Source organism: Zootoca vivipara, chromosome 3 (assembly GCF_965207765.1).
Source record: "Zootoca vivipara chromosome 3, rZooViv2.hap1.1, whole genome shotgun sequence".
NCBI lineage: Eukaryota > Metazoa > Chordata > Lepidosauria > Squamata > Lacertidae > Zootoca > Zootoca vivipara.
The window spans coordinates 57,820,753-57,847,476 of record NC_142586.1 but is presented as its reverse complement, the minus strand read 5'-3'; the positions used below and the strand labels follow the sequence as shown (position 1 = coordinate 57,847,476).

Here is a 26,724-nt window from a genome sequence, read left to right as displayed (position 1 = left end):
GGCTAATTTTGATAAGGATTTGGCCTGTGTTGGCATTCTATTCATGTAAGTTTGCCAGACTAACTTTGACTGGTGCACCCAGAAAGCTTGCACTTGTAAGTGGTTCGAGAAATGCAGGTGGCACAGTAAAACCATGCAAGGCCTTCCACTGGCTACAAATGGGCAAGTGTGACATCTGGCATTGGAGGGATGTGGGAGTGGTAATATTCGGTGGCATCACATCCTCAGTGCTAGGACCCTTGCAAACCCATTCAAAACCACAGTTCAGAACACAGTAATAATAATAATAATAATTTATTATTTATACCCCGCCCATTTGGCTGGGTTTCCCCAGCCACTCTGGGCGGCTTACAACAGAAAAATGAAATAAAATAATGCCAGTCAATAAAGATCCCAATAGAACAAACCTCACATGCAGGAGCTTGTGCATGTGGCAGGAAGTGTAACATCAGACACAAGAAGACCCTCCACAAGCTATTCCTCAAATCAAAGCCTCCTGACTTGGGACATGGCTTCCCACAAAGAATCCCAGTAACTGAAGTTTGTTATGGTTGCAGGGACTTGTAGCTCAGGGAAGAGGGTAAATTAGTATCCAGGTTTCTATCTGGGAAGCCATGTACTTTAAAAGTATTGTGTGTATGCAGCCCAGTGGGACAGCAAGAGCCCTCATTAGAAAAGTACAGTGGGCAGATGAACAAAGAGAGTATCAGTCCATCATTGCACAGGAACTGTTCACCAAGATGTGATGATAACTAAATAGAATTGAAGCCAAAATAGACTAGCTTGCAGGGGTGAAATATTTATCTTCCTCTTTGTAACTGTGTGAGTTATGAAGACTTCCAGAAAGGTTTACTTTACATGTGGCATTTTTCCTATATGGAAAAAAGCACCATGTGACACCCACCCATTTCTCTTTTGGTCACAAACACACATACTGAAATATTTAGGCATACAGAATTGTGTTTAACACTTGTTGTTGTTTAGTCGTGTCTGACTCTTCGTGACCCCATGGACCAGAGCACGCCAGGCACTCCTGTTTTGCACTGCTTCCCGCAGTTTGGTCAAACTCATGTTCGTAGCTTCGGGAACACTGTCCAACCATCTTGTCCTCTGTCATCCCCTTCTCCTTGTGCCCTCCATCTTTCCCAACATCAGGGTCTTTTCCAGGGAGTCTTCTCTTCTCATGAGGTGGCCAAAGTATTGGAGCCTCAGCTTCACAATCTGTCCTTCCAATGAGTAGCGTTTAACACTACTACAAGAAAATTGCCCGAAGGTTTTTTTCCTTTAGCATGTTTTTTTAAAAAAGTTGTGGGTAGTGTGTCTCATTATCAAGGCCTTGCATATTTTCAATATCCACCCAACTTTGTGGTATTACTATATTTTTTTCCAAGGGCAGAGTGACAAGCACATTGATATAAACAAAATCATTATACTGCAGGGATGATCTTTTATCAGATAGGTTTTCAAGTACATTTATAAAATGGAGAATACATCTGTCATAGATTAGTTCTTCAAAGATAGCACAATTGTTCTAGCAATGAGTAATAGATTCTTTATGTTTAAGACTTGTGAAATTTAAATGTGCCAAAAACTGATGATTTGGTTCTTTCCCCCTGGTGATCAGGTTCATTGAATGAAGCTGGTGTTTACTGTTAAAGTTCTATGTTCCTTAGGATCTTTCTCCCTTCTCTTTGGAGACTTGTTCCAACCCCCTTCCCCCATCTGAGGTAAGGTGGGTTGTACCCATTTGGTGGATTTCCTTCCCCAGAACTTGCCTGGCACCAAAAATTTTATCCTTTTTGCACCAGATGAAAACATCCCCTCCCCCCCCCAGCTTTTTGGTGCAGTAACTATGTAAAGCACTATCACGAGCATTTTGCAAACAGAGAATGTAAGCTAAAGGAAAGTGACATACTGCCTTGTAATTTTTTAAAGAGATTTGAAATGAGGGCTCTGTGAGCTATTCTTTACCACCAGTACAACTGTTATTTATAAAACTGAAAAAATTATAGTAGCCACTCTGGACTTTGTTATTGGGAGAACCAATGTAGCTAAAACTTAAGTGTTAAGGCTAGAATGAGGGCACTTGGTTTCAAATCTCCCTCCATGATTTGACCATACGGTATACATGTCTACTCAGAAGTAAGCACCACTGAGTCCATTAAGACTCCCAGGGAAGTGTGCTCTGCTACCTCAGTCACCAAGCTCGCTGGGTGGCCTTGAGTTTCAGCCTAACCCACCTCATCCGGACGGTAAACCATTTCCGTTGTCCTCAGCTGGTTAGAGGAAGGCAATGATTTTCGAAACGTCATTAACTGTAATAAAATACCTCTTATTTCGATAGTCAAGGGCAACTTGGCTGGCTCGTCTACCACCTACGTGGCCACATATAAAACGCAAAAAGAAACAAAATCAAAACCTTGCGAGGGCCACATTAACTCTGAAGGAAACACGTCTGGTCGTGGGAACTCCTAATTCTTGACGTGGAACGCAGGAATGAACATTAGGCATAATACTGATGCAGGAGGTGTTTTCCCTCGTGTGAGCCCGCCTAATTCAGAGGGTGGCGTTGAAAGGTCATAGCTAGCAGCCCGCCACTCAACGCGCAACGCACGCTGACGTCCGAGAGCGGCTTTAAGTAGAGGGCGGTCATCGCGGGCCTGGCCCTGATTGGCCGCTTGATGCTTCAGTGATCGGACAGTTTAGTTGACGCAGCCCAGCTAAAGCGCAAACAAACAACAACACGCCAAGGCCGGACGGGGACAGTACGTCACGCGCCCCTCCCACCTGCAGCTCCGCTCCAGCCTGACACACGCGCGCGCCGCTAGCCGTTAAAAGGCAGCGACGACTCTCGCGCATGCGCATACCTGGTTGGGGTAAAAAAATAGAGTAGCGCATGCGCGAAAAGCTACTTACAAGGAGGGCGGGGCAGCCGCAGCACTGGTAGGCCCAAACCAGCAACAACATGGTGACCCGGGGGCGCTACAGACGCCTCGCCTAAGGGGGTGTCAAGGGGACCTAGCCTCTCTCAACTACCTCAGGTCGCCATCGGCGCGCTCGCCATGGCCCGGCACAGGAACGTGCGTGGCTATAACTACGACGAAGGTAGAGAGTTGTTGTGTTAAGGGAGAGCTGCTCCTCCAAATCCAGCTTCGCGGGAAGGCCCACCCCGCCCCTCGCACGACAGACTAGCCCGGCTCGGCATGGGGTGGGTGGGGAAGGGAGGGGGGAGTCTCGGAGGCTGTGACAGTGACGTCACTAGCACGCCCACGACCTGCCTGGCGACGGGGGGTCTCGAGCGAGGCGCTGAGGGGGTAGCGGCGGCGGCGGGAGCCCAGAGGCACGGGGGGGGGGGGCGTCGCGAAAGAGAAGGCATGGGGAGGCCGCTTGGTGCGAGGCGGGTCGTTGGAGAGGAGCTCGGGTCCTTCCCTCCTGTTTTGCCCCACTGCTCGCCACGAAGGACACCTGTTGGCATACCTGGTGGGGGCCTGAAACCTATAGCCCTCATTGTTGACAGAGGTGCAACCATTTTGAAAGGGACGCTGCTGCAGTGTGTGTGGGTAGTAGGGATGGCTGATGAGTGTTAAAGTGGTTCAAAACTGGCAAGAAGTAAGGACCCTTCGTGGTTCGATATGGTTGCCTTCTGGAGTACTGCAAGCGAAGGATAGGGAACCTGCAGCCCCTCCAGTTGCTGCTGGGGCAGCATAGGCTGTGGTAACAGATGGTAGGTGCTGCAGCCCTACAACATCTGGAAGGCCACAGGTTTCCACTTCCTCAGAAAAGGGGCACACATGATGCACAAACTGCCCGCTAGCAGGGGCGGTTGATTGGTCGGTGTTGGAAAATTCTGTCAGTTTGTGTAGAAAACACATAATCACAATGTATATAAACATTCTGATTTTACAACTGCTGCTGAAGATGCATTCATGTATTGCACTGGTCCTAATTTAGGCTCCTCAAAAAACTTCTGTTTAAATGTTTCCCCAAAACCTTTTCATAGTGCTTAATCAATTTTATGTGATTACACAATTCATGTAGAGCTTATAAGTACTGTACTTAAAACAAATGTGAGAATATACATATTAGTATAAAGTACTGTAGAGCTGCACACCTATAATGAAAAAAACACTGTATAAAAACTCCAATAATATCAACAAGATAAAATCTGGCACATGCTATGTGCCATACATCTATGACATACTATCTTTTCATACGAGGTCAGAATAAGCATTTCAGTATGTATAACTGAATTATAAGGGATTTTATTTTTAATCTATGTATTGCAGAACCTTTTGACTACTACCCTTCTTGAATCGATATGGTTAGGGTTGTGCTGTAAATGATTAAATTTTATTTGGAAATATCTATAATAATTTAAGATCAGATGGGCAAATCCAACATGATTCCTCTATAGTATAATCTGTATCCTACCTGCACACTCTATTTTTAACATTACTGTGGATTAATTACTGCCCTTTTGTTGTCATATGCCTTCATGTTACGTATCTTTCACGTGTTTCCTTTTAAAAGCTTATTTTTAAAGCTTTGACATTAAAAATTTAGGAATTTGATTTCCCTCAAAGATTTCATCTTTGAGGCTTAAAATCATAATTTAAATTACATTATTAGGAAATAAAACCCTCTTAATCTCAAAAGTCTGACATTTCTGCACACCTCCATCATTATCACTGTTCAATCACACATTCTAGCCAGGCAAAAGGGACACAGAGCATGGCCAATGAGGATATGGCTTCAGGAGAGAACATGGTCTGCAGAAAGTTCTGAGGGGCGGGCAGAATAACCTAGAAGGTGATGCACCTGAGCTATAATGTAGCTTAATGTTTGTTATAAGAATGTATATAAGAAAACTTTTTAAATTCAGTTGGAAGGAAATTGTCTTTCTTGTTTCTTAGACTTTGAAGATGATGATCTTTATGGACAGTCTGTAGAGGATGATTATTGCATTTCACCTTCAACAGGTTAGTTTAATATTTGGCCATTTATGTATGTATGACCTAGAGCAGGCATCCCCAAACTTCGGCCCTCCAGATGTTTTGGACTACAATTCCCAACTTCCCCAACCACTGGTCCTGTTAGCTAAGGATCATGGGAGTTGTAGGCCAAAACATCTGGAGGGCCGCAGTTTGGGGATGCCTGACCTAGAGGGAATGTATTGGCTTACATCAAAAATTGTGTATAGTTTGGCAAGGCAATGGATGAAAGGGAGAGTGGAGGCATAAATTGCTAAAATCATTTGTGTAAGATCATTTTTAGAGGCTAGCTTAGAATTAATCTCCAGTACAGTACTTGAACACTGATTCCCTTTGGGACAAATGCATACTCGTGCATTGCAGGAGGTTGTACTAGATCAGGCATCCCCAAACTTCGACCCTCCAGATGTTTTGGACTACAATTCCCATCTTCCCCGACCACTGGTCCTGTTAGCTATGGATCATGGGAGTTGTAGGCCAAAACATCTGGAGGGCCGCAGTTTGGGGACGCCTGTACTAGATGGTACGGTCCCTTACAACTCTACAATTCTATGATTAACTGAAATAATTTTATATTGCTGTGACCATATAACTACACTAAAAACAAATTTCCGTGAAAGATGGAAGTCCTCTAAAGCCAAACTAGTTGTTCACAACTTGTGTTGATCATAATAGGAAACTGAATTGGCAAGAGTAAGATATACCATAGAAATCTGAAGCATTTACAGAAAAGTATATTATGAATAGTTAGAATAACAAATATTTGCTTTGCTGTAAACGTTAAAAAAAATAGCTTGATTTATTAAATGGCACAAAACGTCTTAGGATTTGGGAATTGAACAAAACAGTTGAACTCTTTGTTTATGTTATAGCTGCTCAATTCATTTACTCAAGACGCGATAATCCTACTGCATATGCCGAGACATTAGAAGAAAAATATGATTATGAAACAGAACATAGCAATGATTGTATTCCAAGTCACCAGCTAACAGGTGCTGAAAAAGGTAATTGTAAATATATTGACTTAATAAACTGAAGTGATTGTGTTGCCACCAGAACATGTGCATGTTACAGTAATGTCATATTCTGACGTTTGCATAATAGTTATTAGATTTCATGAATGGAGACTATTGGGTGAAGAGATGGACTGATGGAGACTTCAAATCACTCCCTTTTACCTTCACTTATCAGCTCATCATCTGTTCTCCCTCCACCCCCAGTAAAGAGATGGTTGTACAGAGATGGCTGTTATGAGGGCCTGAGGGCTACTGTTAGACCAGCCTCACTTGGGCTGGGAAGCATACTGGGGAATTTGGTGTTGCAAGCTCCTTCTGTAGTCAACACCTTGAATACAGTTCCTAGAAGACGTCACTGTTGCTCAGCTATTGACACTCAAGCTACTAATGCCTTTTTCGGAGCTTTTGTTGTTATATTTCTTTCAGTTTTTTTGGATGTTCCTCTTCAGATCTGCTTACTCTTCACTGTACTTCTGTTATGTAGATTGGAGTAGGTGGACAGGCTTTTAGAGGGGTATTGAATTAAAATAAGCGATTCACAGTTCTTAGAGCTAAAGGCTTGTAATTAGCAGATTTTTATTAGCACTCCACTTTCAGTGCTTGCAGTTGTGGTTACCCATCTGCTAAATTTTGAGGCCTGTGAAGATGTGATTTACCTTAGAAGTTAATTACAGTATCTGTAAATGCTTAAAATGTACTGTTAAGTGACGTATCAAATTATGTTGAATTATTTAATGCTGAATATATACATTTTCCCCTTGGGAGTTAATGCTGTTTGTCTTCTTGATGATACCTATGCTGATAAATATTCAGCCTGTTATGAAGTCCCAAAAGCTGACAACTTCATTATTCTGCTAGGAAAATACAATGTCCGATGTCAGTGCTTCCCAACTTATGTGTTGGACCTGCAAATGGGTTACAAAGCCTGTGCAAACCCAGAATAATTATAGTTGTTTGTTCTTAACAGGGATGACAATACCTATTTCAACTTTTTGTTTTGTTGGCATGTTATAATGCTGTGTTGACACTTAAAAGGGAACACTGAAAGGGCTCAAGTCTTACATTTTAACACTTGGATACTGCTATCTGGAGGCTGGCAACTGGTTTGGTGACAGTTCATCACAAAGTGCTTGTACAGGGAATTGTTTTGAGTGACAGCTGCAGCTTGCCTCTGATGCACAGATGCTGCCTTCAGTACCTGCTCATCAGAGATGGAGCTGCAACAGCCACTGAAGACAGCTCTGTGTATAACCACCTTGTGGTGATCTATCACTAGATCTGCAACTATGGTTAGTTACATGTTTAGGCAAGGGTGATTTGAAGTTTGCTTGGTTGAAATTTTTCTGCTGGAGAAACAGAGTTTTCAGTGGGCTTGAAATCCATTTGCAGCTGATGTCACAAAACTCTGCAAAAAGAACAATTCCTTGAACTATCATTTGATAGGACCCTCAAAGATAATTTTTCAGAAGTGAGGTGACCTGAATTTTGACTTCCATCTTACCAAAATTACTTGGTAATCACTGAGTGTCTTGCACTTGCTGATTAAGTAATGCCTGCATCTTTGTGAGATTTTTCAGCAATGACTGCTGTGAGGATGAAATATAGTAATTATATATCAATAATGATCTGAGGCTATGTCTGGCAACCATCAAACCCAGCATTATGCTGTTTGGTAAAATGCAAACTCAGCCCTCCCACTGATACCTTCCAAAATAATGTTATTCGTGATAGTCCATTTAAAATATTCATACTTCATTGTATCTGACACTCTGTAGCAAAACTTTTAAAAGAATTTTTAAATAACTTATTAAGAAATACCCTACAGTCAGATGTTTGGTGTTCTTACATTCTCATAAACAAATCTGTGAATAACTTTGTAAGTACTATAAACATTTCAACAAATTCCACATAAATAGGGGCATTAAGTTACTTTTTGCTTAGATCTCTTAAGTAACTGTTATAAAATAGGCAGACACAGTTTAAATGTATGAAACTGACAACTGCTGAAGTCATAAGGTCCAAAATTTATGTGACAATAAATTTGGACTTGTGGGTCACCATACCAAAAAGGTTGGGGACCACTCCTCTAAAAGGGTAGAGAATGGATATTTGTTCCTGGGTAAAGATGGTTGTGATTTGGTTAAGAAAACTTAGAGCGCACTGCTTCAAAATTTAATACAACTATGCATATTTATTTAAAGCCATTGTATGAGAGTCCTTGTCCTTTTTTTTAGCTAAGCTTGATTTGTGCCTTGATCGCATGAGAGAAGTGCTTGGAAAGTCGGTGTCTGAGAAAGTGATGGTGGAAGCAGCATTGAGCAGTAAATTTGATGTACAACAAGCTTTGGATTCTGTACTTGCCCAAGACAATAAGCAAAATAAGATCAAGAACGAGGATGCCGTAATTGCAGGGAAGGCAACAAAAGGTATGTTTATGTTTAATTTTTGTGTGATTTACCATGTGACTCTTTTGCATAAGGGGCAGCCTGTATAGGAAGTTTTTTGCTTCTTTTTACCATTTCTGTTTGTTAATAACTTAAATGACTAAGCTACATATATAGAGGCATCCTGTGATGAATGCTTAAGGTACTGTTAATCTGTAGTCTTCCAAGGATCTGTAAATACCATTAGCACTATATGTATATGTTGTACTAAACAATTTGAACTAAAATTATATCATGTAATGGTTAAGTTATAAATTTGATGCAGATTGTGTAATTAGAGACATAATATTGAAAAACATGGCATATTCTAGCTTAGTAGTGCTTAGTTTCAACTGCAGAGTTGTCTAAATTAGCATAGTTAGTAAACTGAATTCATGAGGCTGTGATTTACACATCTAATACAGTTTTGATAATGTTTGTTAATTAAATGCCTTTCTGTGTTTTTTCTATTTTGCTGTTGGCTTTCCTGCTTTGCAAAAAATTGGAACGTTTTTGCTTTGACCCTGTCTCTCTCTTGGAATTGTTGGCTCTTGTAAGGTAAGGCTTATTTTGCTCAGAAATATTTTCTAGCACTAACAACTTGACTAATTCCATTGAAAATACTTTAGATACCACTAAGTCCTGCTTTAGTCTCAGCAACCCTGTGGTCAATTTTGAATCTTGTAACACTTCAGCTCCAAGTGACAAAATGGTCTTCAGACCCAAATATGTCAAATCACCTTCAGTAAAAAAGAAAAAATCATTTTGTAACTCCTCAGGAGCTTTTCCTTTACCATTCAGTGACAATGATAAGTCACTTTATGAACCACTGAACAAGCAGGTAACACTCCCACCGACTGACAGCACCAGCACAAGTTGGAAATCTTGCAATGAAAGTGATACATGCTTTAGTTCAGAGGCTGAATTGTTGAAGGAAAATTCTTCAGAAAATGTGTCTTGGAACCCATCTGAATTTAAAGGACTTGAGGACTTGAAGGGCTTGGTCAGACTTAATGAAACGGGTGATTCAGCAGATGCCCAAGATAGTGCATTAATTTTTCTCCAGAAAAACTACAATCATGATAGCAAAAGCTGTTTGGATAATCCTCCTGGTTTTATAAATGCTTTTGGAAATTTGATGCTGGACAGCAAGAGAAGTTACCAGCTCAGTAAAAAGGCTGAACTATTTGGAAATGCCCCTTCATTTTCGCACAGTAAGGGCTGCTTCCAAGGGCATATCAGCACCTCTTCAAAACCGAATAGCTTAACGTTTTCAGTGTCTCAAAGCCCATCACTGGCTGATCTCCTACAGGAACACCAAGGAAGTAGTTCAAACAAGCCTCAACCCTTATCTGAACTTTGCAGCCCATCAGCGGGTTTCACAGACTTGGAATTAGGACTTTCACCATTGTCCCAACTAGCCAACCAACCTCAAATTCCATCTGGAATGACAGAACTGTCAGGATCTTTATCTTCCTTGACATTCTCCAAGTCTTCTCCAGTAAAAGAGCTTGAGAGTTTATCACTTTCAGATTTAATTGCAAAATCAATTGCATTGGATAAGCCTCAAACAACAAGCAGCTGTTCTGAGCTTCATATACCTAAAACAGTGCAACCTACAGTTGTGAATTCAGATATTGATCTAAGTGTTCTTATTAGAAAATCAACATTATCTCCTCAACATGTACATGTACAGTCAGGCATTCCACTTCCAGAAAAAGACGCTTTATTTTCAAAGCAAGGACGACAGATGTTTGTAGCTAAAGGAAGGAAGAAGAACCAAAAGAAAATGAGGTCACATATTTTGGAAGGCACTGTTTCATGGGCAAAGGCCCTCTCTGCAACACCATCAGCCTTTGCTATAACTCTGTGTCTTCATTATCCCCCAAAGAGATGTAAGCGCCAAACAGTTAATCTTCATAAGGCTTTCTTATACAGTAGGCAAATGAAAGAAGTAAAAATTAATGAAACTGGACCCTTATTAGCAATAACACCTTTTGACTTCAAATCGCCATCTCCAGATGACATTGTAAAATTAGGCCAAAAGAAAGCCTTCACTAGATAACAGCACAATGAACTAATGCAGTTTTGATTATTTTTACATTAAAAAAGATATTTTGAACAGGTTGACTTGGACGGCAAGGTGGAATAGATGTGTTAAATGCAAAGACAATTGTCAGTTAATTTTGGTTAACAAACTTTTGTAGTAAAGTTTTTGAATAGATGCACTGAATTCCAGTCCTTTTTTATCCTTTTATTCTATAATTGATATAGGTAGATCTTAATCTTTAGCGCCTCAACTTTGGAATAATGTGTTAAGGTGCTGAATCTTTTCTAATTAATTAATATTGAAAAAATATTTTTAAGAACGAATGTGCTAGCTCCTGCTAGAAACAAAATATTAGTTTATGGTTTCAGGATTACCTTTAACAAAAATTACACTGGGGACCAAATCATTAAATATTTGCTGTGAATGAATTTCCATAATGCTTTTAATGTCTAATGTGTTTAATATGGCACTGTTACTTTTTTGTAGCTGCCTTGTGGCACATTAGAGCTTTGTTTCCTTTGTTTTTAATTTTTTCCCTTTGAAAAATTGATTTGTCAGTGCATGTTTTTGAAATCCCCATGGCAAAAATATTTAACTTACAAATGGCTTACCATCATGTTCAAACTTGGTGAGACCAGAAGTATACATTCAAAAGCAGAGCTTGTGAATTTTTTTTTAAATGGGTAGTTGTCATAAGCATTTTTTTCTTTCACACATATTATTAGGCATTACTGTACTTTCCTGTACTCTGGCTTTTTGGTCACTTCATATTAAATCAGGAGGTCATGTGTGTTTGCTGCCATATAGGTGCATAGCAGGGAACCACAGCCCACCTGTCTTCCTAGTTCAAACATATATTGTACAAATAAGCAGTGCACTGCTCTGGTTTGCCAGAAGCGGCTTAGTAATGACCCTGAAGCTGTCTGTGGACAAACGCCGGCTCCCTCGGCCAGTAAAGTGAGATGAGTGCCGCAACCCCAGAGTCGTCCACGACTGGACTTAATGGTCAGGGTTCCTTTACCTTTACATGCCAGCCATTAACTCACTTTATAAAACTTATTAAGGTGCAAGCAAAATATTTTACATGTACCTGTAAAAAGTGCAATGTGTGAAGTGGTCCTTTAAAAGATTCATGCTAAAACTCCCCAATGTTTTTAATATAGAATAATCAGGATGTTAGTTCTCTGTCCAACTGAGGAATAAGTTAATTATTAACCAAAACACTTAGTTCTGCAGTCTTTTAAACTACCGTATATGTTGTAGAATACTATGCTTTTGAGCACCAGTATCCTAAATTTCGTTCAAACGGTGATAAGATTATATATTTTTTCTATTAGCTTTCACTTTCTGCTGCTTTCCACACTTGTCTTTATCATCATCATCAAGGATTATAGGCATTTGTCAAGTTAAGACTTTGTATGTTTTTTATAGTATCAAGTGTTTTGAACAGAACATAATGCATTGCTATACAGTATTTTCAGTGAGCACCCTATCTTAACTTTTGTTTTTAATTTAACAGGCAGCTATTATTTTAATTCACTGGGTAAAATATATATTTCTTGGAGAGATGTTTTTATATGCTTTAAAAAACAAACAGCCATGTCAGTATGTAAAATAATTTTGATTTTTAACTTGAAAGTATATTTTTATTGTAAGGTACATTCCATTGCATTTTGGTGCAATTTTATTATTTTATTTTATTGTTGTGATTTGACACTTATTGTCACAATTCAGCAGTCTCATTAAATATCACTATTTCCAAATGCTGACTGCATCCGATGACAAAAATAGTGTTTTCCAGTTTCTCTTGTTCAGTGGAATTCTTCCTCTGTCAATTTTGCTTAAAGTTTTCTCCCAGTCATCCCATGTAATTGTATGGGATTCCATAGAAAATGAGGGAAGAGGCTGTTGTGATGTAGGTGAAGTAGTATGGTAGATTGTGGCAGGTGTGGTTTAGGCAGCTCAACTAGAATAATTGTAGTATAGTCCATCACTCATTTGACCACAGCTTGAAGCCATGGACTACCTATTTAGACAGGTGCCAAAAAGGTCATTAAGTAAATGTGTAAACACTGTATATTTAGATATAATTGTGTTAAGATGCAGGTTTTTATTTTTAAATGATGTTGATGTATATAACACAATGGTTGACCAAAGATGAACTTTAAGTTGTTTTGTAACTATATTTTTGCTTCCTAGATTTTTTGAAAAGATTTTTTAGCTTTGAAAATATTTCTGATTGACATATATTCTTCAGGTAACTTAGGACATGATCTATTCATCTATTCTCCTTTGGATATGGTTGCAACCCTTGGAGGGGCTTGACATGGAGCTGAGTAAATTTATCCTCTCCTCCTGGCAGGCTGAAAGGCATGTGCATCTTATTGTTGCGCTCTGTTTGTTAGATAACAGTGCAAGACTGCTGCATGCCCCTCTCCTTTATAGTGATCCACCTGTCCCTTTCCCCATATCTTGAATCTACAAGTTCATTTCAGTTCAGAGGGGTGGTAACTTACAAGCCCAAAGTACTGTGGAAATGAAGAGCATGTTGGTGGTGTGCATTGACCTCCTTTTTATGATAACAGCCAGCATGCTGTACAATGTGTGCATACCCAAGCTGGAGGTGAGGCAGCAAATTTCAATCCTGATCCCTGCAAACATGCATCATGCCTTTACATTTTACTGATATTTTACTGCTCTGAAGCCAGCCTGTTTTTGCATGTGTATATATGGTCCATTTTTTAATTTATTAATAGTATATATTTTGAAACTGTAAAAAAACTATTTGGATGTGTACATTGGACATCTAAAATGTGCTAGTCAGAATATTCAGAGCATTGTGAAATCAGCATCCTAGGTTTCTTATGTAATCAAAATCAAATATTAAAGTAAAATTGACAGTGCACACTGTCTTCTGTGTCTTGCTGTGAGGGTTCAGATACTTACAGTACCTTGTGCTGGTGGTTTCTCCATTAATGTTTGTTTGTTTGTTTGTTTGTTTTTTTAAAAAAACAGAATTCTATATTTTCATTCTTAAAAACTCTAAAAATAGTTTAAATTTCCATTTTGTGGAATTAATAAATAAAAATAATTCTTTCCCTTAGTGTGCCTGAATTTAGTAATTGGAACTGAAGTGAAAATAATGGTTGCTCACACTGTGTTTTGTTGGAAAGCTGTTTAAATATCATACTTGTGTTTCCTGGTCATTCTGAAGGCTATATAGAAACACTACAACAATCCAAAAGTTGAAAATCTATCTTTGCCATTATTGTATTTTTTATATTTTGCTTTGAACTGCTGACTTCAGTCTTCACAGCTTTCTGTCTGTAGTTCTTTGAGGTTCCAAGCTATAGGTAAAATAGGTTCTGTGGGAGCAGGAGTGAAATGGGTATTCCTGTATAAACTTTGTGTTGCAGTTTTGGTCTCTTGTTTCCCTGCCTACCTTTCAAAAATGTGGGGGGAAAAACCCTTGGTCCCATGACAATTAAATCTGTGGCAACATCTATTAAAGAGATTTGCCTTAAAACTTAGAGAGAGTTCCATAGTTCTGTGAATTAGGGTCTATTTCTTAAACAATTTAAGTGCATTAAAACTCAGGAATTTTCTGCTTGTCTATATCAAATGGTGCATGTGTGTATTGATTAGTTGATCCTACAAGAAGTGTGCTTTAACTGAAGATACAGTGGTACCTCGGTTTACAAACACATTTGGTTCCAGAAGTCTGTACTTAACCTGAAGCGTACTTAACCTGAAGCTAACTTTCCCATTGAAAGTAATGGAAAGTGGATTAATCAATTCCAGACGGTCCATGGAGTACTTAAACAGAAGCATACTTAACCTGAAGCGAACTTGAAGCGAACTTTCCCATTGAAAGTAATGGAAAGTGGATTAATCTGTTCCAGACGGGTCCGTGGAGTACTCAACCTGAAGCGTACTTAACCTGAAGCGAACTTTCCCATTGAAAGTAATGGAAAGTGGATTAATCCGTTCTAGACAGGTCCGCGGAGTACTTAAACTGAAAATACTTAAACCGAGGTGTACTTAAACCGAGGTATGACTGTATACGTACATGGATTCAATGGCTAAAACTCAGAAAAAAAGCAAAAGAGATGGGGAGGATATTCATGTGACTCAACACTTGAGTGTTATCCTTCCTGTCTAAAGGTCATATATCTACACTAGATCCATTGCATTTTTCCACTTTGTGGCCACTTGCTTAACATTCTGTTACTGCTAAAATCTTCTTGTTGCTTACAAGAGTATTGCTGACAAATTGCTGTAGTTGAAAAAGAGCAATGAGATTTGATTTAGCCTACTTTCTGTACTGTATTGGAAAACAGTTGTCATACAAATAAGGTAACATTCTTGCATGCAAGTTTAATGAAGATTCCAGGCTGATATGTGATATATGACGACCTAAACCCAATCCATTGTGCCCCTAGGCATCTACTACAGCATCATAAAGTTCCTGTCTTGGTTTGTGTTGATAGTGTGCCAACTAATAGGCATTTCATCCTAAGTACTTCTTCCAAAGGCTCAAGGAAACAGTTGCATCTCGATATGTTGCCTAAATACAGCTAATGTAGTGGACAATTGTATCTCCATGGAGAAGGGATTGTACCTCTGGGATAACATAACAGAAAGGGCTCTGTTCCATACGGTCATGTCATATACTGTAGCTGTAGATGGAACTATGACCAGAGCTGTAGATGGAACTATGACCAGAGCCACAGATTTCATAGCATGTCTGTAATAGGGAAAATGATATTTCAAATACTTAGAGCCCAAAGTCAGCAACCTAAGGAGGCAGCTGGGGCTGATATTTAAGGATAGATGTCATATGATCCCGTTTCATGGCAAAATTTGATTAAAACCAGTACAGGTTTAAAAGGTTCAGTCTGCCATCTTGATTCAATGTGTTAAGCGGTGTCCAAATGCATGGAGAACAGATAAGCAACTTTACAAAATATTTAGTAGCTAAGAGTGAATTCCCTGGGTAAAGAATTCATGTTTGATGTAGACCAGTACTTAGCGTACTTAGGACAGTGTATGCCTAATGTCAAAGTTCCTTATAATTTAAATGTAGCTATGATAAAAAAGCTTCAGTTAGTTATTTCACATTAATAAAATATGGGGTAGTGAATAGGACCATATGAGTCTCTTTTGGGGAACATTTTGTAACAAGAGTCATATTCTGTTTGATACAGCTGTGTGTGGGCTTTAGAAAGGAAGTGGCTTATGTCAAAATCTGTGAGAAACATTTTAAAATGCTTTTGAGCTTCACTTTGTATATACACCTACACTGGAAAAAATGACACTCCCAAGACTTTTTCCCTGAGATGTTTTATCTTGCAGTCTTAAAGCTAGCATACAATATTTTGAAAGAACACTTTAAATGCTAGGGCAGATTTATTTTGCATATCAACAGGAAATCAGTGGAAATGTGCTGCTATGTAGGGCTGAATAATGAAATAATGTTTAGTGTATTCTGTTATTACATAGTTCTGTTTTAAACAAACCCTGTTAATATTTGAAAATCTGGGATAGTGTCATTTGTTATGTTAAAGATAAGAGCAATTATACGTATTCTACTGGAATTATTTGTTTGGATTTTTTGCCACAAGGCTCAGAGTAGGTGCCAATATTTTAGATCCTAGAAACAGAATAATAATCTTTATTTTATAAATAAGAGTTTGTCCTTTGGTCCTTGTAGAAAACCACTTCCTGGTTATTGTTGTCTGTCTATCATGTTGTCTGGCTTACTTGCATTTATCTTGTGTTTATCTTCACAACTGTAAAGGCTGAGAGATGGTGACCTCTGCAAGCCTATTCAGTAAGTTTCATGACTGAACAGGAATTTGAGCCTGTCACATCCAAACCCAATCTTCTAGACTCAGCTTAACATGCATTTCATGTAGGTAGCAGAATATGGATTAGCTTGGCATTTATTTTATCAGTCTTTTAATAATGTATTGTACAACATTCCTATCACTACTACGAGGGGCTGTGCCCCTGCTCCCTTCACACCTCAATCCACCTGCCAGTTTTCCCACGTAGCTTTCCCCTTCCCACCCCATGCAACTACTAAGCTTGCTTTTCACCATCCCAAACCCATCTCTGAAACCACTTTTCTATTCTGCAGCCCCATTTTTACCTTTACCACCATGTCCATGCTTCTCCTTCCTTCCTTTTGTGCAATCCGCCCCCTTGCGCACAAACAACCACCATGGTAACCTGCATTTTCCTTCTCCCACACATTCCAACTGCTAAGCACCTTTTTCACCTTCTGCCTTCTCCTTTCCTTCAAAGCCTTTCACTCCCCTGCTCTCATCTTCACCGCTATTCCCATGCCTCCTACTCCTTCCTTTCTTTGCAAGCCCATTTGCACCACCTCTCTCCCCCCCTTCCTCCTGTCCCCAACTCTCTCTTGCATGCAGATCACCCTCATTTCCTTGCCCTGCCCTCTCTCCTATTCTCCAGCTGGTTTTGTGCACACACCCAGTGATGATATATGCTTTATCTTTAAGATGAAAGGAATCTTCCGAACAAACCTGTCAGGTAGCTTGTTCAGTTAGAGATGGTTATTTTCAGTACATGGATATTGTGCATATATGGGTGTTTGCTTGTGAATAATAAACAGCAGCAGAGTTTGACTAAAACGGGGATAGAGAAATATGGAGGGTTGGTGTTTCTTTTAACCAACAAGCCAACCAACCAGTTTTAACAAGGAAAATAGCTTTCTGGTGTTCCTTTCTTCTCACTCTAATCTATGATCCCTGCTCTTGTGCAACTTTTGGCTCTCCTACTCCATTCTGACCATGCAAATCCAGAATTGTGATCCTGCATTACAAATCTTTCAGCTGGGGCTTTGTGAAGACATTATTGTATTATTATTATTAGCATTGTATGACATTTTCTTTGTTGCAGTCTTTCTAATATCATTTGAATAAAAACCCTGAATTATCACTCTACTAATCCCATATTTTTTAATAATAATAATAATAATAATAATAATAATAATAATAATAATAATATATTTATACCCTGCCCTCCCCGGCCAAGGTTGGGCTCAGGGCAGCTAACATCAGGTATAAAAACAATTGATTAAAATACAACTTAAAAAAAACAGGATTAAAATACAACTTAAAATGCAGCCTCATTTCAGTGGAACCCCAGCTCAAAAACTGTTGGGGGGGAGACAACGTCAAATCTTCACCAAGGCCAAACTATCCAGACTGGTCCTAAGTGGGCCAGAAAAAAGCCAAGGAAGTCCCCAAATAGGGGTTCCATCACAGAAGGAAAAGGAAAGAGGGGGAGGCGATCAGGCTGATTCCAAGCCAAAGGCCAGGCGGAGCAACTCTGTCTTACAGGCCCTGTGGAAAGAAATCAGATCCCAGAAATCAGATGTTTTCTGATATCAAATGTTTGGAAACAAAACTTGCCTTTAAAACTATCACATGTACAATTTTCTCTGTAAGATTTTCAAGAGTATTCAGAATGTTTGACGCCATCAAAACTTCAAACACTGAACCTATCTAAGAAAGTAGTCAAAAATCTTTCATTTGTCTGTAAAGAATTTTCTAGAGATAAATCCAATACTTCATGTATTGCCAGATTGTATCATTTGATCAAACTGTTTAATCTCTTAGGAGCTCTCTTACCTTTTCAGTGCATTTAGTTTTATCGCTTTGCCACCATTCTAGCTGCCAAGAGCCATTGCTTTGTGTATATTCGAAAGTTTAAAGGTAAAGTTTAGCTTTGTGAATTTCCATTATATTGGGAAACAAATCAGAAATGAATTTACACCAGTTATCTCAACCCCTCACCCTCAATATTTTCACAACACTGGTACAGATCTACATTCTTACAGCATATCTACCATATTCCTACCCATTAATCTAGACCTCAGGTGCTTTGAATTAAACTCTTGAAAGGTCACTTAATTTCTTAAGTGCACATTTAATTTATTATGTGTCAGATTTTTAAGACTGCATCCAACCTAAGGTTGGTAGTACAGTATATCCTAATGTTTTATGACACTGTCTAAAACTTCACATTGTCTGCACACGCTGTTGGGAACCTCAATCTTTCTTCATTTAGTTTTTTAAAAAATGGGGAGAAAATTGTTCTAATTATTTTAGTATACAAAAATATTTCCAGTTTTGTGATTCTTCTAATACTGCACCATGATTTTAAAAAGGAGAGCTTTCAAAGTTTACCCTGACACACATTTTAATCTTCGTTGATGGTGAATTGTAGTGTATGCAGTTTTATGTATTAGAAATTGAGTGGGCTTTTTGTTTGAAGAGCTATGGGTTAAGGTATGCCCGGCACAGCTGCAGACTGCTATAGCTCAGTGAACACAGGCTTTGCATGCAAAAGGTTCATTTTTTAAAGACGTTTCTCCTTACAGGGTCATTGAAGGCAGGAAGAAATCTCTGCCGAGCCATTGGCAAGCTGGTGTCAAGCGAAGAGGAGAACCATTTGTCTGACTCCCTACAAAGCTTCTATACTCTGAATTTCTGGACGTAGAGTTGTATCAGCTTAAAGGGTTGTCTTGAATCTGGCACAGTAGGAAGGACACTATGAAGCTGGCCAATTCTTTGTCCTTTGCTTGCTTCTCGGCCTAGCCTACTTCTTTTCTTATATCACATAGGAAATATTTTAAATTAAAATTTCTGAGAGTGGCACTGCTGCTTCTTAGCACAGGATGGTTGTTATTGTGTCTGTGTGGTATGGAGCCTCGGTTCCAAATCTTCCTAACTGAGCTGTGAACTTTATTCAGTGGCTCCAACTAGTTATGGGGATTCACCCACAAGGGCATACATTTTCCTCTCTCAGCAGGTGTTAAAGCTTAATATGTGTGTATTTAATCAGCTGTAAGTTCTGCTAACTTCTGTGGGACTGGCACCCAAATAAATGTGCATTAAAGTGCAACCATAATTCAGTATTTCCTTTATTTAAAACCAGGTAGCTGATACCATGACCCTGATTTATTTATTTTTAAACAGCAACCAACCTTCTGTGCACATTTGTTAGTTTACTTTTATTTATATATAACAATATTTATATACTGCTGTGTCAAAAATAGATCAAAGTAGTTTATAGAATAAAACAAAAAACCATACAATAAAAACCATTAAAAAGTTAAGAATAAACTTTCAATTGTTCAGTATACGTTCATGATGCAAGGCCTAGCTATAGTGTTCACTGTACTGATGATACCTTTTTAATCAAGTGCTGTAATAGCTTTTTCTATATATAAGGTACAATAAGTGTCACCATACATATGATGTGTGCTAATTTTTTCATTGTTGATTAAATTGGTAACATTTGATATAGAAGCTATGAGGGCTGATTAGTTCAGGTGCTTAATCAGCCTACTGCATTGATACAGCTTTGTATTACGTTTTGTAAATTAGATTCAAAGCAGCTTTAGCAGTTTCACACTCTCATTTCAAATACTTCTTTCTGTCAATGTGTTACTGCTAACACATTTAGATAGCAAAGGATGTGAAAGCATCTATTCAGTATTTTTAATGTCCTTCAGCTTGGTGCTGCTGTTATTGACATTCTTGTATATAAATCTAGCCTACCAACAATATAGAATGGCAAACTGTGTTGGCTCCTTAACTAATTTTGTATAGAAAGAAAACTAGTGGTTTTTGTGATGTTTTTTAAATAAAGAGTAGAAGAAGTATGTATTAGATTTACAATACATTTCAGGCCGGTTCACAAGATAAAAATACAAGATGAAAGCAAAAGAAGTAGTTAAAACAGAAACAACAAAACAATAATGCCCCCTCCCGCAAACACATTTAAAAGGCTGTAGAATATTAATCAATCAAAGGCCTGGTTGAAGAGGAATGTTTTTGCCTGGCACTTAAAAATATATAATGAACCTCTTTGTCTGAATTTTCTTCATACATGGAAAATAAATCATGATCCTAGGATTGACATAGTATCTATGAAGTAATGTGAATTAGGCTTATCAATGGACTTGTAAATTAATGGAAAATTAAAGATGTGTAAGGGACGTGGGTGGTGCTGTGGGTTAAACCACTGAGCTTGCCGATCAGAAGGTCAGCGGTCCAAATCCCCACGATGGGGTGAGCTCCAGTTTCTTGGTCCCAGCTCCTGCCAACCTAGCAGTTTGAAAGCACGTTAAAGTGCAAGTAGATAAATAGGTACTGCTCCAAGTGGGAAGGTAAACGGCGTTTCCATGTGCTGCTCTGGTTCGTCAGAAGCGGCTTAGTCATGCTGGCCACATGACCTGGAAGCTGTACGCCGGCTCCCTCGGCCAATAACGCGAGATGAGCGGCGCAACCCCAGAGTCGGTCAAGGCAGGACCTAATGGTCAGGGGTCCCTTTACCTTTTAAAGGTAATAAAGGGGAGAAATTGGAAACCAGGGGTGGGGTGAAGTCTAGAAGGGATGAATAAGTAAGTTAATTGGATGTTAAATTGTTAAATTGTTGAAAATTGAAAATAAAATATGGAAACAAACCATTAAAAAAGGAAAATAACTCACAATCCATTTTATAATCTGAAATAAGGATAAAAACAAAAGGGTTGGTTTGGCTATTTTTTCTCCTGAAACTATCTTGGATAGCATTCTATATTCTTCATGCACTCTCTTATCGTAATTGTACTTGCATTATTCAAGAGTCTTGCCTTTCCATGTTGTCTGGGTGCTCCATAGGCCACTGATCTTCAACCAGTAGGTTATGATCCACAAGTGGGTTGTACCACATCCTAAAGTGTCCAGTACCAGCAGTACCACCACTATGTTCTTTTTGTTTGGATTCCTTCCTAATTGGGGTGGGGAAAGAGAGGTGACGAGAGAGAGAGAGAGAGAGAGATTTTAACTTTAATAGATGGGTAGAAGAAGATACTAGGTGCAGCTCTTTCACCTGGCATGATGAGCTCAATCTACATACAAACAACCCACCTCCTGTGTGGTGGTGTTGTTGTTTAGTCGTGTCCGACTCTTCGTGACCCCATGGACCATAGCACGCCAGGCACACCTGTCTTGCACTGCCTCCCGCAGTTTGGTCAAACTCACGTTCGTAGCTTCGAGAACACTGTCCAACCATCTCGTCCTCTGTCGTTCCCTTCTCCTTGTGCCCTCAATCTTTCCCAACATCAGGGTCTTTTCCAAAGATTCTTCTCTTCTCATGAGGTGGCCAAAGTATTGGAGCCTCAGCTTCAGGATCTGTCCTTCCAGTGAGCACTCAGGGCTGATTTCCTTCAGAATGGATAGGTTTGATCTTGCAGTCCATGGGACTCTCAAGAGTCTCCTCCAGCACCACAATTCAAAAGCATCAATTCTTTGGCGATCAGCCTTCTTTATGGTCCAGCTCTCACTTCCATACATCACTACTGGGAAAACAGTAGTGTACTGTGCACAGCAGTTTAAAATATAGCTTTGAATTTAGTCACCCCAAAGAAGAAAAGAGAGAAGTAGGTAAGGGTAAAACACTTGAAGTGGGTCCTCTATTGCATTTTGTGATTCAGGAAGGTGGAGGTCCTAGATATGAAAAAGTTGAAGTATTGTGCTCTAGGGCGTTTGGATGAGTTCATTTCTGTTTTTAACTGTACTTTAAGCCTGCTTTTGTCATTTATTCCAAACACTGTGTATCACAGAATGTTTGTTTTAACTGAAAGATACTGGTAGATTCTCGTGATGTTGCCTATTTAACATTAAGGAAACTTTGTGGAGTTCTGGGTCAACAGAACTTGTAGCCATTCTTGGTGTTCCAGTATAGAAATGAGCATAGCCAAATGGTGAAGCTCTAGCCTATAGGGGTATAATTAATATATGGCTACTTCGGAAGCCAATTCCAGGCCAAGAGGTTAAGCAGCCGAGGGGCAGTTGGAGCACTGAGGTCTGGGGAGTAACATAAATACCTATTTGCTCCAATCTACTATCTGCTGGCTATTATTTATTTTATTTTATTTTATTTTATTTTAAATACATTGTAAGCCACCTCAGACTTGAGATGAATATAAATACTCCTAAATAAGCGAACAGCAGCATTTGCAAGTGCTTATGCTCTTATATGCATTACCAGACAAATCCTGTGACTTTCAGTTCTTGATTTCTCAAGTCCCTCCCATAAATCTGGTTTGAGAGGAGGGACCGTAGGAATCATATGGTAGTGTGTGTGTGTGTGTATCAGAGAGCTGCAAATGTAGTGGTAGTGGTAGAAACAACAATCCCCTTATATAGATGGAGGGGCATCTTCAGATCCATGTTTGTGTATGGCCTGCTTTGCTTATCACACTAAGCCTGGAACATGGAATGTGTGGCCCTAACTTTCATAAGCCCCAGTGCTTAGCATGAATGGGTGAGCACCCATGGTTTGGCTTAGCATGATGTGTAGGGTAGGCCTATGTATATTTTGCAATATAAAGGTAAAAAAGAAGAAGGTAAAAGACCCTTGGACAGTTAAGTCCAGTCCAAGGCAACTATGGGGTGTGACACTCATCTCGCTACAGGCTAAGGGAGCCGGTGTTTGTCCGCAGACAGCTTTCTGGGTCATGTGGGTCATGACTAAACCACTTCTGGCACAATGGAACACCGTGATGGAAGCCAGAGTGCACGGAAACGCTGTTTACCTTCTCACTGCAGCGGTACCTATTTATCTACCTGCACTACCATCACACAGATTCAAACCGCTGACCTTCCAATTGGCAAGCCCAAGAGGCTCAGTGGTTTAGACCAGGCTTCGTCAAAGTCGGCCCTCCAGATGTTTTGAGACTACAATTCCCATCATCCCTGACCACTGGTCCTGCTAGCTAGGGATCATGGAAGTTGTAGGCCAAAAACATCTGGAGGGCCAAATTTGAGGAAGCCTGGTTTAGACCACAGTGCCTGGATGTGCAGAGTTGACTCCGCTGCTACAGTTGTAATCTCCCCAATACACAAAAAAGATGTTGAATGGACAGATGCATGTGTGACGTAGTTATTAGCAGACTTTCATTTATCATGCAAGTCCCTTGAACTAATCTGAGTATATAGGTAACAGGTCTCAATACTACAAAATAATGATGCTGCTAACATACATATTAACAGTGAAAGTAAAAAGTGTGAACTTGTGTTGGACTTTACAGTGTATTCAGAAATCTGTTCTGGTGTGAAAAAAATTACTATTGAAAAATACATGAATTAACAAATCCAATATACGTGGTTGTAAGAGATGTAGAACAGGAATTGGGAGCCCTTGTGAGATGTTGGATTTTAGCTTCCATCAACCCTCACCATCGACCAGACTGGGGGTTGATGAGAGTTTCAGTCCAAGAACAGGTATAGGGCCACAGGTTGCCCCTCCTGTGTAAACTACATTGCCGCTAAAAATTTTTAGGTGATACTGTCCTTGGGAACTGGTGGATTTTCACACTTAACAATAGTGAGAAGGACAGATAATAAGTAAGGGGGGGTGCTCAATATTTAGCAAGGCAGAGATAATAGAAAGACACAATATAGACTGAAATTTTCAAACTGCTTGCTCATTTTTCCATTTCTAAGCCAAAGCAAGCTCACTGTGGATGGGGATTTATAAATTTTAGTTTCAATAACTACAAGTCATCTGCCTTCTATTTTTGTGCACTTAAACGGTATGAAATCTTTATCTCATTTACACGTGCAAAGGAGAACAGGTTGTGTTTAATTTATTTTAATTTCCAGTTAGCTTTGCCCTTTTTTTAGAATGGCACCATAGAAAGTTGTATTTGGTTTGCTCATTAAATTTAAACTTGCTGTCAGATGCAAAAAAAATTGACATTCTTTTAAAGTTGCTGAATTATTCAAGTTGTCAATTCTCATTGTCCCTAGAATGGTTAACTTACTATTACAAAGTATAAAGTTATAATGGGCTGGAAAACTGCAGTTCTTTTCCATACTTAATTTGTGGATAATGTAGCAAGAATATTGGACAGTAGTGTATGAAATGTACATTTATTAGGTGGTGGGAGGAACTGTGTCATTCCCCATAGCATTTAGGACTGGGTGCTTTGATCTCTGTCCACAGAGCTTCTTATGGGACATACTTGATGATGAATCATGCCTGAAACTATAGCTCATCTAGAAGGGCAAAGTGAAATATATTTTAATAGCACACATGCTGAGTGTATGTAGCAACATTGTGTTGGACAAGAGAATCTGTGGAAGGAACTAAACATAAGATGCACAAGGTTTCCACCAAAAGCAGCCGCCTGGGTTGTACACTTTTTTTTTGGTAACAATAACATTTTGACACCCATCACTCCATGTTATTGGAGCTGGGGAATATTAATCATAATGACATCTGGACACAGTAAGTTGGAGGTACAGATGTGAAGGCAGAGAACTCAACTGGGACTGCTGTTTTCAGTTGCAACCTTGTTTTTCATATATGTAGTTTCACCCCCAAAGTCCCAGCCCTATGTGCATTTTGGGCATCTGTTTTCAGTATCAACTTTGATTTTATCATGTAACATGTTTTGGAATGAAGAAATGCTTTCCTCATAATAGAAAAGTCACACGCAGGTGTAACTTTTATTCCCATGTAGACGAGCCTGTCTGAAGATTTGCAGACACATTTGCTTAAACTTGAGATTCCCGCTCATGTGGATGCTATCATGAGTTTAAGACTTAGGATTGCCTCTGACTAAATCATATTCAGAGTGGACACAATGAAATCGGTGAACATAAGTTAGGCATAAAGGTTTCATTATGTTTGATTTCTAAAGCGCACTGGTAACTGATCAGTTAATAGCACCATCCTCTGGTGTTGTAACGTCAGATTTGCTGCCTGATAACTACTTGGTTTATGGAAACATGACTGAATTGCAGTAAAAGTATCGACTTGTTACATGTTGTACTTTCAGTTTTACATACTCATAATGAACCAGAACCTCAACAGAAATTCTATTAATTGTGTTGAACGTTACCTTGGACTACATGAACTTTCAGTTTAGATTAACTGGTTTGTAGAGAAATGTTGTTAGGGCTATCCCCCATTTAGTGCTGACACTGCTTTTTGCATGCCTATTTATGGTCAGACAACTGCGCATATCATCACACAATGTTTTCCCTGATTGTCAATGAAACACACATTGGAGTCATTTAGTAAGATACGTTGAATAAGGAAACACCACAAACACATTTGTGGTTATAGCAGAATGTGAGAATCAGATAATCAGAGACTGCCTTTGGGAAGCATGTTTACTGCGCAAATGATTCCTGAAATATTGTTCTCACAGCTTGAAGGCAACAGTTTGCTTGAGATGGAACCGAACATATTATACCATTTGGGCACTGTGGACATCTTCATTTATATCTTATACAGCTTGGACTCTCATTTATCTTGGGCTGCTTGTCATGTTTCATTTGTTTGCTATGCTCCTGTGCATTTTCTTTTCCCTAAATCTTCTGTCAATTTGGGCAGGTAGCTTGTTTCACCCTGACAATACTTATTTGGTGGTTCACATGTAACTGGAGCAATGCAGTTGTACAACGAAGCAAAATCCCTTGAACAAGTTTAAGCTGCACACAGCAATATCTGATTTGGTGTGTGTTTTTCTTGCAAGCAGAGTGACATTATTTTCATACTGAGCTCTATTGATTCTATTGTGTGTAAATGCACACATGCGTGTCAAATGTGCACTAATCAGTTAAAAACCTCTGTTTTTGTTTGAGTGTACAGTCATACCTCAGGTTGCGAACGTGATCCGTGTGGGAGGCGTGTTCGCAACCCGCAGTGCCGCGCCTGCGCACACGCGTGACATGATTTGGCGCTTCCGCGCATGACGTCATTTTGCATTTTTGCGCATGCGCGAGTGCCGAAACCCGGATGTAACCTGTTCCGGTACTTCCGGGTTCGGCACGGAGCGCAACCCAAAAATGCATAACCCGCAGCGTTCACAACATGAGGTATGACTAGTCAGTCTGGGTGATAACCACTTGTGCCACCCTGCTCTCACAAGCCATTCTGCTAATGGAACCTTGTTCTTAGTTTAGAGCTGAATCCAGGGCTTGTCTTGCACTTGTGAAAGATGGTGGACAACCACTTTTATCATACTTTGTGACAGTTGCTTTTTATGCACCACTTCTTGCACAAAAACGACGATTCCAACCGTAACAATAGCACAAAAAGTTTGACTCTTGCTCTCTCTTTTCAGTAGGTGGTAGGCAATGTTTTATCATTAGGTGACACATTTATGGACAAAACATTGATGGGAATAACTTCGGGATAGCCCACTG

General features: G+C 39.4%; 1 protein-coding gene across 2 annotated transcripts in view; it reads left to right on the top strand.

Annotated features, from left to right (window-relative positions):
- Positions 1–2,896: 2,896 nt before the first annotated feature.
- Positions 2,897–26,724, top strand: part of HBS1L (HBS1 like translational GTPase) — a 46,783-nt gene continuing 22,955 nt past the window's right edge. The window contains exons 1-5 of one of the 2 annotated variants that reach the window (XM_088666207.1): positions 2,897–3,105; positions 4,914–4,979; positions 5,864–5,995; positions 8,242–8,433; positions 8,994–13,383. In XM_088666207.1, coding sequence (XP_088522333.1) covers positions 3,063–3,105; positions 4,914–4,979; positions 5,864–5,995; positions 8,242–8,433; positions 8,994–10,495 — 1,935 coding nt within the window. In that variant the 5' untranslated portion in view covers positions 2,897–3,062 and the 3' untranslated portion in view covers positions 10,496–13,383. Of the gene's footprint in view, positions 3,106–4,913; positions 4,980–5,863; positions 5,996–8,241; positions 8,434–8,993; positions 13,384–26,724 lie in introns of those variants that run through there. The other variant, XM_035108924.3, reaches the window with a different exon arrangement.